The 20752-nt window shown below is 35.5% G+C and overlaps 1 protein-coding gene across 1 annotated transcript in view; it reads right to left on the bottom strand.

Annotated features, from left to right (window-relative positions):
• The window catches only part of PTPRD (protein tyrosine phosphatase receptor type D), a 225125-nt gene that overhangs the window by 86136 nt on the left and 118237 nt on the right, over positions 1–20752 (bottom strand). Inside the window, exons 14-19 of the mRNA XM_062513752.1 lie at positions 18657–19244; positions 18126–18223; positions 17092–17345; positions 12440–12530; positions 6435–6644; positions 2985–3145 (exon numbers count right to left, since the gene is read on the bottom strand). Coding sequence (XP_062369736.1) covers positions 2985–3145; positions 6435–6644; positions 12440–12530; positions 17092–17345; positions 18126–18223; positions 18657–19244 — 1402 coding nt within the window. The remainder of the gene's footprint in view (positions 1–2984; positions 3146–6434; positions 6645–12439; positions 12531–17091; positions 17346–18125; positions 18224–18656; positions 19245–20752) is intronic.

Here is a 20752-nt window from a genome sequence, read left to right as displayed (position 1 = left end):
TAAAGAGTTCAAACATGTACTCCTTGTCTTTGGGACAGCTAAATATACTTCAAACCAACCCATGCAACATATCCACACTATCTAATAATGTCTGTTTTAAAGAAGGACAAGACTTCTCCCCATAAAATTATTCTTTTGGAAACTGCAGTCATAATTTCTCTGCGATTGCAATTAAAATATATAAGTAGTATTGTAAATCATGAGCTTAGTGGTCCAAGTCTGTTCACAAAGGTTTCTATGGACACAGGGAATTAAGCATAGTTGACCTTTATTTGAGTTAGTACTCTTAGCACTACAGAAGACACAGTCATTTCTTGGTTGTCCCCTTTGCACTGCTCATCGTTCAACAAAAACCTCTTTAATATCTTTTGCATATATGTTCAAAACTAGACTGATGCCCTCTACCTTCACTTTCTTTTCTCACTATCATACACTCCAATATATTCTAGAAATATAGTTGTAAAATTTTCTGTATCCACAAAAATTACTTGTTTGCCTGGGTTTTTGTAATATATTTTTTCCATCCAACTCCTGTAGCCACAGGTCTTAGGGTGACAATATGGTGCTTGTATCCCCAGCTGTCTGTCGTGCTAGCGCTGGATATTGAGTTCTGCAGCTATAGGACTGGCTCTGAGAGTGAAGTGGGGGAAAAAGAAGTGCACAGTTTGTTTGCAGAAACTGTACTCACTCCTCCACATTCCAGTTCCTGGACTGTGCTGTCTGCAGCACGGACAGACAGTGGGAGAGAGCTCTCCTGGGCTTTTGGATAGTTTTTTTAGCTATCTGAAGCAGAGAAATTCTCCAGAGTGTTTTTTTTTTTCCTTTTTCTTGGAACTGGTTGGCCCTCCTCTGGACTGAAAACCCAGAAGACACCGGTTGCTTACACCTGTGGCCCGCCAAGGCTGGGAGACGGCATTTTCCAGCACAGGAGGGAACAGACTGATAACAGACTGAGCATCCGACTCCACGACAAGGACTTTCTGAATTTGCCATCTCTTGGGAAGAGGCCACTTGAATCTGCTTCCTAGAGGGACCCTTTGGAGGTTTCTTCCCAGAACTGCCCTAAACCATTTAACTCAGAAATTAAATTTCACTGTATTCTGGAAGCAATATGTTAAATATCCCAACTATCTTGTCATAGCTCTTCTACAGTTAACAAATCTATCAAAATCTAGCAGTAAGCTTGCATTCAGGTTACATACTCTTGGAAAAAGCCCTCCAATTATTTACTACATTTTTGACAGAAATAAAAGCTCATTGAGGACCACAGACTGCTAAAACTGCAGTCATAATTTCTCAGAGGTAACTTGCCAAGTCAGTACAGTTTAACAAATTAGAGCAAATAGGGGAAAATAGAAAAATAAATAAATACATATGGACAGTTGCCCAAACAATTCTAGTGCAAGTAGTAAATAACAGATGGAAAACATGTCCCCTGTTCTCAGTGAATGACAGTCTCTTCATGCTACTGATAAGCATTTACCTGCTCATATGTGGAATATTTATTTTTGGTTTTTTTTGTAATAGATTAGAGGATTGTTATTTTGGTTCCATAAATGTAATCAGTAACTCTAGAAGCATATATACTTAATATACTTAATAGAATTAATGTTTAATATACCATTGCTTGGATTTCTTTTTTAGTATGGGAGAAGATTTAATACTTCAAAATAACCAGAAGAAAGGAGTATTTCACTTTTAGCACATCTCCAATGACCAGTTTTTGAACCAATGGACAGAAACAGAGTTGTTAACTAATTTGATTGGCTGAGACACTGTGCACTACCAGAAATGTTCAGGAGACGTAGCATCTCCAAGCAACAGACTGTGTGTTATGTTGCTGTATGATTATAACCCTAAAAATATTCTATAAATGTTTATCTGTTTGGAATCCAAAGGTGACGTTAACTCTGGAATGGTTATTTACTGTCGAGCAGAGAGATTTTTCCAAAAGCTGAAGAGAGTTCTCTTCATGAAACTTCAGAGGTATTTGACAAAGACACTAAAGGTGGGAAGAGCATACAGGCTCAGATTTAAATATTTATATGCAAGTAATAGCATCATAGCCATTAATTTTAATAGATATACTTCATTTAATAAAAATTATTCCTAGTGTGCCCCCTCCCCAGAAACTGACAGAATCTTTGCAATGTTCCTCAAACATACTTTATCAGTATATTTCAAAAATGTATTAGGAATGAAACATAAACATTAAAAACCCTTTTTGAGTTTTATTCTTTGGCTTTGATTTACTATCTTGACCCACGTTAAATAATTTACATTGTAAAGGGCTGTTACATATAAATTATGGCATCATACACAGTTTTCACTGAGTATGTTATAAGGCAGAGGGAAGTCCTTTGTGTAATAGCAAAACTAAATCTGTGTCATAGTCAGTGAAAGAAAAATGAGTGAAATTTGATCTCTTTGCAAGATAGCAGAAAACAGCTATTTGATGTCTCTTTAATCTCTCAGATCAGAGCTTCAAATTCACATAGATACACTGCCAAATTGAGGACAACTGTCAAAAGTTAAAATTCAAATGACTTGAGTGGAGATGAAAATCACATTTAACAACAAGCTGAATGTAACCCCTAATGTATTACTATTATACATCTATAAACAAGTTTTTAAAAGTCAAATGTGCAAATTCCATACATATTTATGTGCAAGAACATATTTACTTTCTTCACATACAAATATATATTTGCATACAAATGTATGCAAAGTGGAAAAACATTTAAATGCAACAGTGTTAATATAGTGTCATCAGCAGGAAAATGCACTCACGTACCTGTAATTATTGAAAACTTTCAGTCAAAAATTTCTGCAGCATTCTGAAAGCCATTAATAAATTTCAAAACATCCCAAAGCATTGACAGTTAATATTGTAGCACAAAAATAAAGTGTGGAGCAATATTGCAAAGTGACCAATATAGAGGGGAAATTATATACCTTGCAAGAAAATTAAAGGGTACACCTACCTTTTATAAAGAAGTATAGCAATAACAATACAGATGATAAACACCACTGCAAGAACCGGTCCAACAACCCAAATCAAGCCTTCCTCCTCATCTGTAATTGGTTGGGGATCAAGATCCATTGACACAACAGGATCTGAATATGGGCTTGTTGCATACATGGTCTGTAGAAATAAAAATAATTCTTTATCACAAAGCAATGCATCAAAATGTTAACTATCTCACATCAAAAATAAATGTACAGAAGGTACTGATGCAATGAACACAGCAAACTGAAAATGCTATTTTTGTTGAAGACAATATACAAACTTGCAAATTTAACAATGTGTTGTTATCATCATCTTTACTTTGTGTTCCATCTATTAGCAATGTCATGCCAACAAATCATGTAATATAGTCCTTGCAGAACAATTTGCAACTGAAGCAGAGAATAAGAAAATGAATATGGCACTGAAAATTATAGCCCAGCAGTTAGCAATTTTTGGGTTTTGTTCTAGTTTCATACTGGCTTAACACTTTTCCCCTGCACGATATTAAAGGGTACTTTTGACATAAGAAGACTGCTGTAAATAAAAATAAAGGGGACTGAATGTAGGAGGTTCTTTGGAAAGGGTCTGACAACAATAGTACTGTACATTTTTGACCAGTCAAAAATAGTCTGACACAAGGTGGAGACAACTCGAATTTAAGACTGAAAAATGGGGAAATTCATTGTGGAATATGAAGGGAAGCTAGACACTCAGTCTTTCATAAGGATCAAACTAGAATTATGAACCAACAGAGGTTGTTGAAAATCTTTGCTTTACTAGATGGTGTAAAGTCAGCTGGTCTAGGATAAAACCCATGATAAGAGAAATTTCTTTTTATTCTTGTCTAACCTGGGATGTTTCATCCGTGGCTGAGTGCAGAGCTAAAACTGCAGACTGGAGAGGCTGAAGAGCCAGCCTGCTAAAAATTGGATCATTTTAAGAACTCTGAGTTATAGTAAAGTTAGAAGAAGAAAATTGTATATATTTCTTGTCTGTGCTAGTGTGTCTTCATCATCACTAAACTAGGATTTGAACTACAGCTCTCGCAAAAGACTTAAAAACAGAATTCATCAGTAGATCAGAAATGTCAGCTAAGACAGAATAAGATAACAGGAGAAGAGATTAGCTTCCATTTATGTTTGCACTGTATTCTGAAAGATGCCTTAAGCCAGGACAAGTGTTATCAAATGAGGTATGTTTTTTTTACACTTCATTTGGCCTTGTTTTGGGCTCTGGGCTACAACAGTGTCTGAGTTTGAGACAGGGCTAGGATTGGCAAAGTTGAGGCACTTACTGAGTGTTCTGAGCTAGCACCTATGTAACAACCTCCAGTTATATTAAAGCATTATATGACACCTGACACCAAAACCTCCCTGTGTGTTAAGTCTATGATCATTGTCTGGAAATTGGGGAGTCTTCATGTTCAATTCCTGAACGACCCAAGTAGACTGATTTTTTTGTTTGTTTGTTTCCCAGGATTAGTACTCTCAAGAAATAAAAAAAGGTTCACTTCTACAAGAAGAAATTTTGTATGTCACCTCTTGCTTTGGCGAGGGCAGGAAAAATGCCTGGAAAAAGATATAGAGGGATACTGAGGGCAACAGTATAAATACTTACTACCTTTTCTTCAATAAATAGGATTTCACTTTTAATTTTAGATGATCCTGTATTAATGGCTAACTTAAACTTATTTATTATTTTACAAATTTGTCTTATTTTTTCCTTCCTCTTGATGACATCCTTAACATATTTATAGATTTTAATCATAGCTCTCCAGCTCCCTTTTTACTAAGTTAAACAAATTCAGACCTTCCCATGACCTCTTTTAATTCAAGGTCTCTATTCTACCAATCAAGAGAGAAATTTTGTGCTCTCTGAATAAGAAGCTTTATTTAAAATGTAACAGCTGAACATCGAGAAAAACATACTTTGCAAGTTACAATTCATACATCAGTAGAACGTGTAATCCTAGAAGAAAATAAGCTATATAGGCTGAGAGCTGATACACTGGAGCATTCAAAGTCACTGAGACCTGAATCTCATGCACCCTTAAAAAATTCTTCACAGTCTGTGACTACCACATGCTACTCAATCACATAAATTCTTCAGATGGCATGCTGAACCATGTCTTACCCACTGCCTAAGTTCAGTAATGCCTTTTCAAGTCTTTCAGGAGTAGGACCCTATACACATTTTGCCATGCCTGTCAGTTTACAAACATATTTCTTCCTGCTTTTTCATCCTTATTTCTAACAAAGCAATACATTTAGGTCATTTATACCTTAATTAATATAAAAATGCAAGAAACTGCACTTTGTATTGAGAAGACTCATTTTAGTACACGTAATTTATGACATAGAGAATTATGGCCATTTCATTTTATAGTCAAAAGCTGTCTACTTTTCCCCATCTGAACACTTCTGATGCAATACCTTCAAAATTATCTGTCTAGACACACCGTGCTGAAAAGTGAAAAGAGAACTTTGGATTTATGTTAGAGCTTCTAGGAGGCACTTACTTAATTTTCAAATGAACCTATGCATTTGAAAGCATTCAAGGTGTACCTACCTCCTCATTGTGTTTAAGGAAGTACATTCCATTGACACTGAAAAAGAAACCACCAGAAAGCTACTGCAGTGTTATACACTGCAAGCATTTGACTAGAGTTCAGAGTATTGGTGTTGGAGTTTCAAGTGACTGAACCTGCAAATGTATCTGTCAGCTTTAGTTACCAATTAGAAACATACTTTATTACACACTGTATGTAAAAATATTAATGTGTATTGCACCTTTCAAAAGTCTTATACCCTTTTTTTTTCTTTTTAATGCATTACATGCACTAGGTTAATTCACTCATAAAGCGATGTAACTACAATTATGCACAGAGAAATGACAGCTCATTATTGAGTTCACCTCAGGAATTTTCCCTATTATTGAATTATTTTCTAACTTTCGAACAATTTACTGATAAAGTGGTTATGGAATGGCTGTAACTAAAGAGGGTAGTTGTGCATATCTCTAGTTCAATGGGTCTTTCCAAGAACCCTTTATATCCCATACCATTATTCAATTCATCAAAAGACAGCAATTCTTTGAATACATAGAGAACGATGCTGCTGTAAATTTCATGTCTCAGAAGCTGTGTCCATGGTCGAAAAAAATACACAATGTAATTTTCAAAGGACTGCAACACAGCTAATAAAAGGTGACTGGTAGGTTTCAGTTCTACAGTGAAGTAACACACAAAGGTGCAAACAGAAGCGTTCAAGGAATTAACGGGCATTAAGTAAGGAAACACTCACTTTATAGATGCTCTGATATATAACACTTAAAAAAAGCTTTAGGGAAGTGGAATAAGCATTGAAAAAATGTTTTGACGACTCTACAAGGTAATTTTGAGATTGAAAAACATAAACTAACTTACAGATTCTGAGTGCTCCATTACAGCCAACACAAAGAAGACGTATTCTTGACCACTCTGCAGTTGCTTATTCTCAAATCCACCGTAATGCTTTTTATCCCCCAATGTGAATTCTGTAGGAAGAACTTCAAAGTGAGCTGCAATATATGGCTTTAGTTCAACTTCCCTCCCAAGACGAATGCTTCTGCGTTTCCTGGCTATCTCCTTAAGCAGCTTCAGAATGAAGGGAGGGAAAAGAAAGGAGGAGAGAGAGAGAGAGAGAGAGAGAGAGAGAGAGAGGGGGAGAGAGAGAGAGAGAGCAAGCATGAACTGAAAGATAACTGTAAACAATTTTAACGTAACTTATTGACAGTGTAATGAGAAAATTTAGTGCATGACCAGGAACAACAAAAAACAATTTATCCACACTTCATGGGACATATCAGTATCACTAAATCAATTCTTCCAAAATATTCCCATTTCTTGTCGTTCTTGTAAAGGTAAGATACTAGGAGGCAATTGCAGTGCCCAGACTACAAACACAAAACAATTTTTAGATATTGTTGTATCCAGGAGGAGATGGGGAAGGGATAAGAAAACAATGTACTTTCGCTAAGGACATATAAATACACATAACATCTGACATATTTTATCTATCTATCTATCTATCTATCTATCTATCTATCTATCTATCTCTACATTAAGTTAGTCATAGAACAGAATCATAAAATTAAATATGTTGGAAAAGAACTAAGACTGACAGCCATTAATCCAACACTGACACAGCCACCATTAAACCATGTCCATAACTGCCAAAACTGCCCATCTTTTTAAATACCTCCAGGAATGGTGACTGAATCACTTATTCTGATAAACAAAGCTAAAATCTACATCAGTACATTTGAGATAAGATTAGATGCTAGGTTCAAACATGGAAAACATATACTAACTAATAAAGGACCTTAAGTTCAGCTAGTATAATCTATTAATGAACTAATTAAATCAGACAACTGCTTCTTCAATACCTTTTTATTTTCTTTAGATATACTGGCATTCCACAAAAATTAGTCTAATTTGATTAGAAGGAGTCTGAACTTTTTCTGTGTGATAAATGGTAACTTCTAAGGCCTCTTTGTGGTTCCCCTTGTTTTTTGCTTATGAAACTTACACAATGTCCTGTAGTCTTATAGGTAAATAAAATATTTTTCTAAGGTCACATAGTCCTTTCAGCACATTAACAGTTCTAATACAGTAGATTAGCTCAAAATTCATGTCTAGGAAGAGGAGACAAACCTCCAGTGAGAGAAGGAGATTTAAACAAAAAAAAAAAAGCTAAAGTCTGTTCTTAACTGTATATATTAATTTCAAAGTACATGTTATGAGTACATGTTAAAACAGGGAAACTCTCCACAGAATTGCAGAATTGGAGAATATGCTGCGTTGGAAGAAACCCTCAAGGATTATTGGTCCAAGTCCAGGCTCCACACAGGACAGTCACAAGAGTCATTCCATGTGCCTGAGAACATTGAACTCTGTCAGGCTGGTGCTGTGACCACTTCCCTGGGGAGCCTGTTCCAGTGCCCAAACACACTCTGGGTGAAGAACCTTTTTCTTATATCCAACCGAAACCTCCCCTTACACAAATCTGGGCTATTCCCTTGGGTCCTGTCACTGTCACCACAGAGTGAAGAGATCAGTGTCTGCCCCTCCACCTCCCCTCATGAGGAACTTGTAGATTGCAATGAGGTCTTTCCTCAGTCTCTTCCAGGCTGAACAAACCAAGTGATCTCAGCCACTCCACATATGGCTTTCCCTCAAGGCTCTTCACCATCTTCAGTGCCCTCTTGATTTAGGACACAACTTAGTGAGCACACCTTTTTGTCTTCCCCTCGTGGGACCTTGTATTTTGAAATTACACATTTAACAATTTCAGTTCATGTAAAGCCACCTAATATTCACTCTCCTATTCTGAAGGAAGTTTTTAATACTAAATATTTTGATATCCCTTCTCACTGACCAAATTTAAAGTTACAGATACATATGAAAGCAAGCTATGCCACTTGAATCCAGCCTTCCTTAACTTTGAGGGCATTTGGATGTTATACCTTCAAAGCTCTATGCAGTCATCTGCTTTCCAGTTCTAATGCTGTGTCTTTGCCCTGTTACAAAGATTTTACATCCATTTACCTCTATCAGTTTCAATGCCATGACACAAAAGCTGGTACAGTACAATGGATCCCCTGAGCAAAAAAAAAAGAACTGGCCATAATTTGAGACTAGAAATCATTATTCATTAGCCAAGGACACTATTCCAATCAGCAGTCTATATTTCTCTTTCATTCTTCCTAAACAGTTTAATGAGCAGCTAGAGTCAATTTGCGTCGTATAAAAATGAGGGCAGTAGAGAACTGCAATATTGAAGAGATTTCTATTTAGTTATTTTATTGAAGGTGACTCTCACATCTGTTGGTAGCTTCCTATGCCCCAGGTAGAGTTACTAAATGGAGAACATGAGGCAGAGGAAATCAAAGTTTGTTCCAGGTTAGATCAGCCTTTATAGGAACTGCTGGGTGAAGCATCCTGAAAAGTTTGCATCTGTATGATACCACATTTTCTAACAATGGCTATGCAGAGGGCTGAGCACTGGCTATCTGGAGGTCTGCCAAAACATGAATCTAAGTACTGAGGTAATAACACAGCATTCTAGCTTAAAGTCAGGAGCCATAAACATGACAACACTAGTAGAGGTATATGGCTTGTGCTATCCCCGAAGGTAACTGATACTTCCATGTATCATTTCCAATGAAATTAAAGCTGCATGTCTGCCTCAACTAAATTCTTTATCTCATGTTTCCGGACATAAAGTGTATTTACAATTTTGGTTATAAATAACTCATAATAAAATGTCAAAGTACTGTAGGAGTACTGCAATCAAAATTAGATTAAGATTGAGAGGCAAAGAAAAATGTTTGATCTTGATTATTTCTCACATTTGAAATAGTAACAGAAAATGCAATGCTGAAGTACAGTATTAGTGTGATCAGAAACTTGAGTTTTGGCTATGAATACTAGTTCATTAGCCTAAGTAAAATAAAATTAGTTCAACTTTTCAAAGTTGACTATTCATCACCAAAGGCCAGTTAACTTTGGTGTGTTTGTGTGTAGATGAAAACTTTGTCTGTAACATTGATTACACTTGACTGGATAGACCTCAGGTGAACCTCCAGCGTGATTCAAGTTTCATATGTAAATGGGGTTGTTGCCAAATATCATTACTTGCTCATCTATCTTCCATTGTACTCAATATATAGATTTCAATAAAATTACTGAATTAATTTCAGACTTAACATGGCAACCTTCATTTAGGTTTTACTGCTTACAGATATAAAGTAATCCTACTAGGTAATATGGCAAGTCATAATATCTTTTTCTGTTTCATTTATTCGCTTGATGTGTCTATTTAAAGTCACTAGACCTCATAATATTAAATAGGTTAAATTTTGAGTTAGTAAAAAAGGATTGTATTGCTGATTATTTTTTTCCAGATACCAAACATCTAGTCCATTATCTGCTCTTTTAAAACTAGGCATCAGTCTTAGTTTCTTTCAGCGCTCAGTTTCGAGGAACAGGAGGACTGGGTAACTACAATAAGGCTGAAGAGCATTTTTGGAGTGCTCAGTTATGTAATGGAGTTAGACTCCAGAGCTGTGTTATTAACAATTACTTTCCTTCTGTCAATCTAAAGAAAGTGTTTGGAACACATTTCTTTGAAATATCTATTGCCCAACTATTTCTGATATCAGACACATATCTGAGATCATACTAAAAAAATATGCACAAGCATCCTCACTTGACGATCAGGAACTATTTGTTCAGTGAATAGTGGTTTTTTGGGCATAGTAGTGTTGTTTGGTTTGTTTTTGTTTTTTTTGGGGGAGGGGTGTTGTTATTTTTTTCCAAATGTATTTGTTGTAGCACTGTATTCACAAGCTTGTCAGGAATAGCACACTTAATAAACTGCATACTTTCCAAAGATGGAAGCAAAGCAGTCTTTTAAGTAACAGAAACTGAATGAGTTAACGTATGCCATTGCAGTCTGCTTTTAATGTTTTTCTTTACTCAGTTCTTGCTGTATGTATTGGTGGCAGTTGTAAAAGAAGGGGTTTAGTTCTTTATCAGAAATAATTTTCTCTTTCCATTCAATGCATATCTTTTTTCTTCCATCATTAATTCTACAATGTGGTCCCAATTGTAACAATAGGAGTGGGAAACAACCCATCCTGACACATGTATTTCTGAATTAATAAATGCTCTTTATCAATCTTTTATACAGATTAAGGCAACACAACTTGCAGGATGATTAAAATGACCCTTTGTTATGAGAATCTGCAGGAAAAATAGCATTTAATTGCCAACACGTTCAATGTCATCTAGCACCTATCCTTTAATCTATTAATGCTGCTGAAAGTGACTACAGTCTTTGGATGTTAAAAGTGGGTAGTTATATTCAGCCAATTTCTGTTACTGTATGGATGTGGCTGTTTTACTGTTTAACTATATGTGATGTCACCTATGACAATGAACATGAGCTGATGGCATTTACAACCCAAGTTTTTCTAAAGGAAAAAAGTTAATAGATCAAAGCAAGCCATTGTTGCAATTAATTAAAGTGAGTTGATCACATAAATGAAACTGGTCAAAAAGAAACAGAGTGTTGAATCAATTAGTCATCATCCCTTCCTCTGAACAGTTGTTTTTAATATTCTGAAAAAGGATTTGCCTATTTTTGTGACAAGGACTAAAAGAATTCTGTTTATATTTTGTATACTTTCTACAATTTGGATTGGTGAAGATCTTTGTTTTCCTTATATTTTAGTTAAAAATTTGAAATTCATATCCATTTAGTCAATGGCAGGAGAGAAAAGAACCTTTATGCTTGCTTGCAGGTGATCACTTTCCAGTAATTGTGTTATGGGAAAGCATATGGTGAGGTTATCTCTGTAACATAAAACTCTTGAATCCACAGAAAGAAAATAGAAAAATAAATGGGATATAGTCAAAAGAAGACTATATCTGGAGTAAAAAAAACAAAAAAAATCTGATTCTGGTCTTTGAATTTCAGAGATATTACATAAAGTACCACAGCATCTGAATGCCATCTAATGTATCTGTATTGCCAGATACAACAAGAACAGTAACACTACCACCTGTCTTTTATAAAAGCCTCTCATATGGGGCCCCTGAAAGAGCTTTACAATCATAAACATTAGCATTAATACAAATTTACAGATTGAAAGAAGAAAGACGAGTTCTCATGAGCTGTACTGTCCTTCAGTAAAACAGAAAATAGGGGTAAATATTATACTTCCTAGAATTATTATTATATCAATAACATAATGAATTGATTTCTAAAATTGCTGGGTTTATTTCTAAAATGAAAGTAATTCCACCCCTTGGATTAATTTAATTTATAGTTTGAAATGATGACACATTGTTGCTCTTTCCTTCCCTGTTCATGCATTTATTTCTGATCACACACTGTTGGTGGAATGGAGGCTATGTCTCACCAGAAGTATTACAGTATATGACAATCAGGTAGAAACACCACCAGAAGGTCAAATGTTAAACCGTGGTGCAAGTTGCAATTTAGCATTTGTTACAGACTTAGTAAACACCCCTCTAATGAACTAGACCTTTATTACAGTTCATATTGTTGGTGATTAAGCTTTTGCTGACAACTCATTTCACCTCCTGCACTTTTGCATCACTCTTTACAATAGAAAAAGAATAAAATATTAGTGTCAAGAAATATCAGACGCTTCGTGTTCTTCATTGCAACTTAATGTTTCTACTATCCTCTCATTTAAGTAATCAGAATTTTTGTTTTACTCTCCACAGGCTAATACAAATATAAACATAAAGTATCCTGACAACCAAAACTTTAAAAACTGGTGAGTTAATTACCTAAAACTAGCAAGATTGCTTCTTTAATAAAGGAGAAGAAAAAAGCCCCAAAACCTTTACAGTACCTCATCTAGTTCCATTTCATCTGGACTCTCCCAGGGTTTGATAAACTTTCCACGAGACCTCTTCAAAGGTACAATAACTATGTAATAGCCTCTGTAAATGAAAAAGTTGGACAAAAGTGAAGTTGAATGAGAAGGAACAGAAAAATTGATAGAGTACATCTGCTTGGAGGAACTTAAAGAGAAAAGTGGTACGTTGAGAATAAACTTCTTCACACTAATATGTCACTGCAGCCTTCCATAGCTGTAAACATTCACACTCTTGAAATAACATCAGTTGTAAAGCATTTGACAAGCAAACAGCACCGATTACCTGCCTTTTTGTGTAAACATATAAATATTTATAAAATACTTTAATTACAACTAATGCTGACATGAAATACAAGAGCCATAGGTTATTTATGCCCTGTCACCATCACAGTGAGGAAAAAAAAAACAACCAAAGCCCGAAACTGAACTATATTACCATATATTTAAATCTCAGTTAACTACCTATCTTCCCCTGTTTTAATGTATAATCAGCATAATAGATAAACAAAATTTATATTTAATGCCAATATAATAATACAGAGAAAAGAAAGCAAACATGAAATACACTGCACCCATTTGACACTGCGTTCTTCTTTTGACAATCAAATGCCATTAGCTTTGTCTATATAAGTATTCTGTTCACAGTCACAAATAAGAGAGCTAGATATATAATCTTTTTATATCTAGAATTTGCAAATCACATGTATCACTTTTCCTCAGAAATATTGTTCTAAATATATTTCCTTCCTCCCCACCCATGGAGACTAGTAAATGATATTTTCTAGTATGACAGAGATCTGGTACTTTCATTGCTTACTTCACTAAGCCTGGATATGTGTCAGGCAGATCCATAACTTCATATTAGTGTGAGAGAAGAAGCAGTAGAATCATAACAGCATGACATGCAGGGTAGCACAATATATGTTTTCATGATAAACACACTTGTCAAAAAATCAAGCACACCCCACCTCAGGGGTGAGGAAAAGAAACTGGTTTTCTTTGTTTCTAGTAACAAAAGCTTATTAAGGTGTTTCTGGGTCTCATTGTGGAAGATAATTTTAGTGCCTCATGGGCCATGTTCTCTTCCAGTCTGCGGTTTTTACAACCCATTCAACCTTCTGCAAACTATTAATTTTGCTCATGCAATGCAGCTGAAGATCCTAAATAATTAAGAAAAAAGAGTACAGAAAAGAAGCTGCCTTGCAATTGGCTAAAAACCATCTCAGTTTAAGCCAACTATATAAACTATCTTTTTACCATACCAGTGCAAGTCATTGATCCATTTTAATAATCTTTTATTATTCAAATTATCTTTTAAAATTAAAATTATCTTTCTAATAATCTTTTTATTTAAAGCTCATTCCCATAAAAGGAATGTATCAAAACTTGAGATTTTCAGCTCCTGTAGAAAGTACATGTATTCATTAATACTTGTGTTGAGGAATTTGAGGAAGTTTTCTGTGGAAATGCTGAGTTCCAACAGGAGCGCTGGAAAGAAGTGTTGCCCACAGATTTTTAATTTGTGTCCACTTGCTGTATTCCAGTATTTCAAAAAAACATCTGTGGCGTTCATTCTTATAGCGACAATATTATAAATCATCTTTTAAAAGGATGCAAAACTGTAAGGCTGGTTGAACCCAGATTTTAAACCTTCATTGGTCCATTGAAAATACTTTGAATAGTGAACACTGACTTATTGATGTGTACAGAGAATACCAGCATATCCTTTCTTTAACAGATGCCTAAGAATCAAGACAAAAAGAAATGAGAACTTGCCCCTCTATCTCTTTCAAACATCAAATATCCATATTTATAATTTTCTTTTTCTTCACCTCTTTATTTTCTAAGATAATGGAAAGTTCATGCATTTTTCTTTTCAATCAAGGGACTTCCAGCACATAAACATAACTTTCACACTCTTTTTCACTTCCTTCATGAAAGTCTACCTCTCATAACATTTAAAATCTACTAAGATTTTCAGCACACACAGAGTATTTTAAACTGAAAGAATAAGCAGATCAACAGTAAGCAGAAAAATGAAAATCTTCACACCAATATGCAGTGCTGGAAATTGTGAAGGACAACAAAGTTCTGTGATTTTTAGCTAATTGTGCAAAATGTAGCATCTCCTGAAAAACATATTTTATATTTAATTATTAGTTTACATTATTACTTCATTATTTGCTTGTTTTTTTTTTCAGGCTGGGTTTTGTTGTTTTTTTTTTTTTCCCCCTAGGGGAGAGTGGAGGGAGGAGGGTGAGAAATCAAGGGTTTATTTGGGTATTGTTTTATTTAATGAGCATTTGAGGGGCCAAAGTCTTCCACAAAATTCTGCTTTTATTTAAGTCTTTTCAAAAATGTAAGAGATTCAGAGAAATATGAACTGAAGAAAGAAAAATAAAGAACTTGCTCCCTTGAGATGAGCAAAAGAGATGCATTTTGCTAATCAAAAGGTGAGCTCTGCACCAACTTCTATGCTGTATCACCATCAAGCATTGACAAATGCTACCATCCTTACTTATAAAAATTAGAAAGGCTTTTATAACATCAATCTCATTACCTATACTTCATTAGAGCAAACCATTACCTGTTTTACTTTCTGTGTAATTAGCAGTATTGAAAAATTCTCAGTACTTCATTGTGAGCTAGGGACAATCCTGAGCATATCATGTACCAATAGAGAAGTAGCATGTCTAAAAATGTCAACATAACTAAAACATGTATTTGTTTTTCCCATATAAAGTTTAATGCAGAATAACCTTACTTCTAGCAAGCATCGGGTAAGGTTTTCTGTTCACTATGTAGTTGTCTTGGTATGCCTGCTCCAAAGGTCAAGTCCATCTTTGTTGCTGTGTTTTACTTTATCAAGCCTAATCAAATATTTTTAGAAAATAGATGTACAAGTAGGAGATACACTATTTTCAAAATTGGCAGTTGGACCCTCTAGATTTAATGTACCTTGTCTGATGACACTTAGATTCTTTAACTTTTTTAACCTATATAAAAAGAAGGGAATTGTCTTTTGTTCCAGTGCTATCTTCTGTTACTGTTTGATCAGCTATCCTGCACATTTTTCTCTCTGTAAATACTCTGCCACATAAATCATTTTTGACTCATCCCATCTTCAGTCCTCCTTAGCTGCATTTGTTACTGACCGCATCTTACTCAATCTAATGATAATGATTACATTTTTCAGTTTTTCATCTTTTTAATGTTTCAAAGTCATTTATTTCTTGACCTTACCTGCCTCAAAATCTGCAGTCAGTAATGAAAAAGGGGGAAGCTTTCTAGAAAGCTGTAAAAATCCACCAGGGAGTGGACTGTCTCGTTTTCCTCCCCATTTCCTTTACATTACAAATGGGAACCTTACAGATCAACAAGAATTGCTATAAGCAGAGCAACAACACTTATTGATTGTATCATGCCTCATGTTTTCCTGGCAAATCTTTATTGTCTAACCTTTCTAATCTCTACTGACCATGTGCTCTCAGGTCTTTAGTCCTTTTTGTGTTTGAATTTCCACACCACCTTTCCCCTTCCAGAATGTATGTAACATTTAGAAAACTCCCATTTTTTTAAGCAAAATCTCTTGTTTTCTTTCTGAGATCAGTGGAGAGGACAGTTTTTTTTATCCTGATAAAAAACATCATAATTAATTAATATTAATTTAAGTACAGTACCAATTCTTTAAAACTCCATATAATTCTTGAGTAACTGAGTCTGAGTACTTCAAAGAGCTACAGCAGGGTAGCAGGTTATCCATTCTTTTTGAGATGATATCTTGCTCAAAATACAAGTGGTTTTCCGCATCCCTCATTTTGCAGTTTGTGATGAAGCACAAAAGTACTCTGAGAAAAATGTGCAAACTGAAGGACAGTCAGTCTCCATACAAGTCTTTCATACATGACTATGTGACAAACTTAACCGTTCTAGCTGGAACTGACATACAGAGATCATCTATTCCTATTACCTCAACACTTCAGGGATGACCAAAAGTTAAAATAAATTAACTAACATACCAGTCTTAAACACTGACATGCTTGGGAAGGAAGCCTTTTCCAGTTTGAAAACACTCATAATAAACAAATGCTTCCTAATACATCTGAACCATCCCTGATGTGCTCTGAGGCATTGCCTTAGGTTGTATAAATGGATCTCAGGAAGAAAAGATCAGCAGCTCCCTCTTCACTTCCCCTCCTCAGGAAGCTGTAGAGAGCGAAGAGGTCAGCCCTTAGTCTTCTTCAAACTAGACAAGCTCAAATCTTTAGCAGCTCCTTATAGGACATTCCTTTCTGTCCTTCCATCAGCTTTCTTGCCCTCCGTTGGATGCACTCAAGGACCTTAACAACATAACTTGACATTTGTTCTTAATTTTCATGTCACTCATGACTACCCAGCATTCCAATCAATCTATATCCCTCTGTAAGGCCCCTTGTCCCTTGAGAGAGTCAACAGCAGCTCCCAGTTTACTATATCAAATATTACATCAATATTAAATCAAATACTACTGCAGAGTACTGTAATCTATGTATGGTTATAAAGCATAAAGCCGTGGTCCACCATCAAGAGCTAGGATGATAATCTCTCTGGAGTTAAAAACAATGGTATGTCATTCATTCACTCACTTTATATTCTCGTTTGAGGGTACTTCTGGAAGTTCCACAGTTATCATGCCATCTAAGTTGGTCTTTCCGATGAAGACCGGCTTTGTGCGAAGCACGTCTGGTGCAGTCTTTGCGGTTACTCTGTGCTGAAGACCCCCGGCACTATTCCCTCTGTTTGTCAGGACAAATGAGTATGATGTCTCTGGCTTCAAGTTTGTGATCAGTTTTTGAGTAGCACGTCCATCAACCTCCATTTTCCCATCATCATAAAGTATCTAAGTTAATATACAGAGGTAGTTTTGGTTACTAAGAGAAGGCAAATGATGCCATCACACTGAATTCAGGAATCGAGACAGCTATAAATTTAAATAATAAATAAATTTAAATTTATTTGGTCATTTTGGGCTGTAAAACAGTGTAAAGCTGAATTCACTACTGCAATTGAACTTCCCACTTTTAGGGGGAAATAAAAGTACTACATTAATATAAAGTAATGTAAACACTCCTGAAATCAAATTCCATTTTTTCAAAGCAAGAAGCTTTATTTGAATCCAGAATTTACAGGAAGGTACTCTTGTAAAAAAAATTATTGACTATTTCATTCACACTCCTTATTTAGAAAGGTTTTTGTACCACTTAGTTTCCAAAACAATGCCACTTCGCTTGCCACTGCCTCAGATGACACAAGTGATTAAGAATGAAGCAGAAGAAATTCCAGGCAGACTGCAGGTTACACTGAGTATCTGTATCTGGATAAAACTATAACCAGTGGAGTAAAAGAGCTTCAAATCAAAAATGTGCTGCTGTACATTGAGGAGACAAAACCCAAAATGGTACTCAGTTGCATTTGCTACGGACAGGATAAGAAAAAAAAGAAAAAAAATTCTTTCATTGTTTTCTTTAAAATACTGTATCAGGGAATGAAAAATTATCAATCTTGGAAACAATGATGGCCCAATACGTGTTCATGACACATACACATTAAGTTACTTAATCAGGTAAATACATTATCTAGTTTCTATTTTTTTCTCTTCTACAAATGGAAAGTAACCTACTTTGAAAGGCAAAGCTGAATTGTAGTTTTCTGGAATTTCCCAGGACAGCAAAACAGAAGTCTTCATTACCGCTTTAACATGAAAATTTTTTGCAAACACTGCTGGAAAAAAAGAAACAATGTATATAAACAACATCTTGGAGCTCAGATCTTGTCATATTTCCACTGCTACTTGGGAAGTATTAGCTCTCCATTTAGGTCAAAAATCAACAAGGATTAAATTCTCCTACCTGTTTGTTCATATTTAAATATCACATTTAATCTCATTGTCATGCTTACCTAGTGACAACTCAATATGCACATTTTCCTTACCTGAAAATATTGTGAGGAAGTTAGCCAGAACTTGCTTGGCAAGGGACACCTGAATTCTAAGCCATCCAAAACATATTAAGATTTATATACTTTACCTTTTGTGTTTGATGAACCTATTTTTATGAATGGGCCGGTCAGTTTTATTTACACCTTCAAAAACCCTGATATCCAAAGACCGATACTCCTTTAAAGGTCAACGCCATAAGCAGACAAATCCTACCTTGATCCACGGGTAGTGTCCTGAACTGGACACTTGGACTATATGGACCAGGCCCTTTGCTTGTGTGGGCACGTACTTTTACATCGTAAGTGGTATCTGGTTTTAAGCCAGAAAGTGTCATAGTGGTATCAGCAGGAACAACAGGGAGTTCAACTGGCTGGTAAGCAACATTGATATCTCTGTACAAGATGGTATATTTGGTGATAATGCCATTTCTTTCTGCCAAGAGTGGCATCTGCCAAGTTAATTGAACTGATGTAGAAGTAGAGCTTTCCGAGTGGAGATTTTGGGGAAATCCACTGGGTACCTCTTCAGGAACAGAAATCTCTTTAACCATCTCCTCCCCAAAGCCCACTTTATTTCTAGCTGAGAGCCTGAAGACATAAGAAGCTCCTTTGTGAATGTCTGTGGCTGTGAAGTGATCTTCCTTCTCTGAGAACTCCATGGTTGTCAATGTATCCATGTCTTTGCGACCAAACTTCAGGCGATAACCCTGCAGCGGGCCAAAAGTTTCCACAGGAGGATGCCACTGAATTAGAGCCGTGTTCATCTGTGTGTGGCTAATCACAAGCCGAGGTTTGCCTGGAACTGTAGCACAATGTTATTTAAAAAGGACAGATATAAACACAATTGCATGTACAATTCTTGAGGCTAGTTTTAGCAGGAATAGGGATATGTTTTCTCTTTCCTCACTCTTAGTTCCACATATTACTGTCCTAATGAAGAAACAGTGTCTGGCACCTGCATTATTTAGTCACACAGAATAAGGAACTGCAACAGGAGAGATACTTATTGCTTTTTTGTCTTCTTCCCTTACCATTATTTCTAAATAAAGAGCACATTCAGAGGCACAGGATCTAGGAGCACAAATCAAGAAGTAAAACTTCCAACAAACGTCTTATGAATGGTCCTGTCTCACAAATCCTTGTTTGCAAACAAAAAAATACTGTCATAAGTTTTCATGTATTTAATCCAAGACACATTTCCTGTAAATGGGAAAATAATTAATCAAGAAATAAAAACTTTCTACATAAGTTGAACATAACTTTTATCATTAATAGTTAAAATGTGGTAGCAGTCAGAACAACCTTGGCCTCAGAAATCATTACCTCACATGATCAGAACCCTGTCATTCTGGTTTCCATTCACAAATCACTTCTGCCTTTACTGTTCCCGTGTGGGGAGGTAGTGCAGTTCGAAATGTAATGTTTTCCAGCATGGCTTATCACATATGATTTATTTTCCAGCATGGTTTTCATACACATGAACTAGATTTCTTTTGAAGAAGGCAAAATTGGTAGCTCTTCTTAAGGCATACACTACATGAAGTCAAAATCTTAATTGGCACCCATTGGTCCAAACTGTTGATTTGTCTTAGAGAAGTGCAGACTGCAAGTGTGGTACAGACATTGAGGAGGAACTGAATTGAATCAGTCCAGAGAAGACTGAATCATTCTTGATCAAGCCAGAAATACCATTATGCAATTTATATAGTGTACATTTTTGGAGTCCCAATATGAATTCTCATTTATTGTTTCTATTTAACTGATGAATTAATTTTAAATTTTACACATCCATTTGTATACATTTTGTTTATATTTTCATTAATACTTCTGTTTCAAAAAATTCTGTTTCTATTATAGTGATTTATTTGATAATGTAACATATCCAAAACTGTTAAGAAATTTGGTGCTCCTTTAAATACCTGACAGATCAAGAGAACGGAGTAGTTTCAGTAGTGCTGCAATGACAATGCAGTCTTCAACAAAGACTAATTAGTTTCATCTGCATTTGAAACCTTCTCATGTGAATGTAACTGTGAGCTTTGCTTCCTGTATTTAAACACTTCAATAGATTTTATTACTTATCTTCAGTTCTCAGGCACCCAGCAAATCAGATTGTTATTGTCAGAAGGTCTAACTACCATTCCATAAAGAATTAGGAATAGGGAGGGAAGAATGGCATGTCTTGAAGAAAATTACACAAGTAGCAAGCTCTTTCCTCATTACATCTGTCTTAAGTCATGACATTGCTTCTAATTGCATAAGAATTATAGGTAGGTTTTATATAAATTTTCCAAATATCTTTAAATTTAA

This window comes from Cinclus cinclus, chromosome Z (genome assembly GCF_963662255.1).
Source record: "Cinclus cinclus chromosome Z, bCinCin1.1, whole genome shotgun sequence".
Classification (NCBI taxonomy): domain Eukaryota; kingdom Metazoa; phylum Chordata; class Aves; order Passeriformes; family Cinclidae; genus Cinclus; species Cinclus cinclus.
Note: the sequence above shows the minus strand (reverse complement) of the source record. Positions and strands in the feature narration are given on the sequence as shown.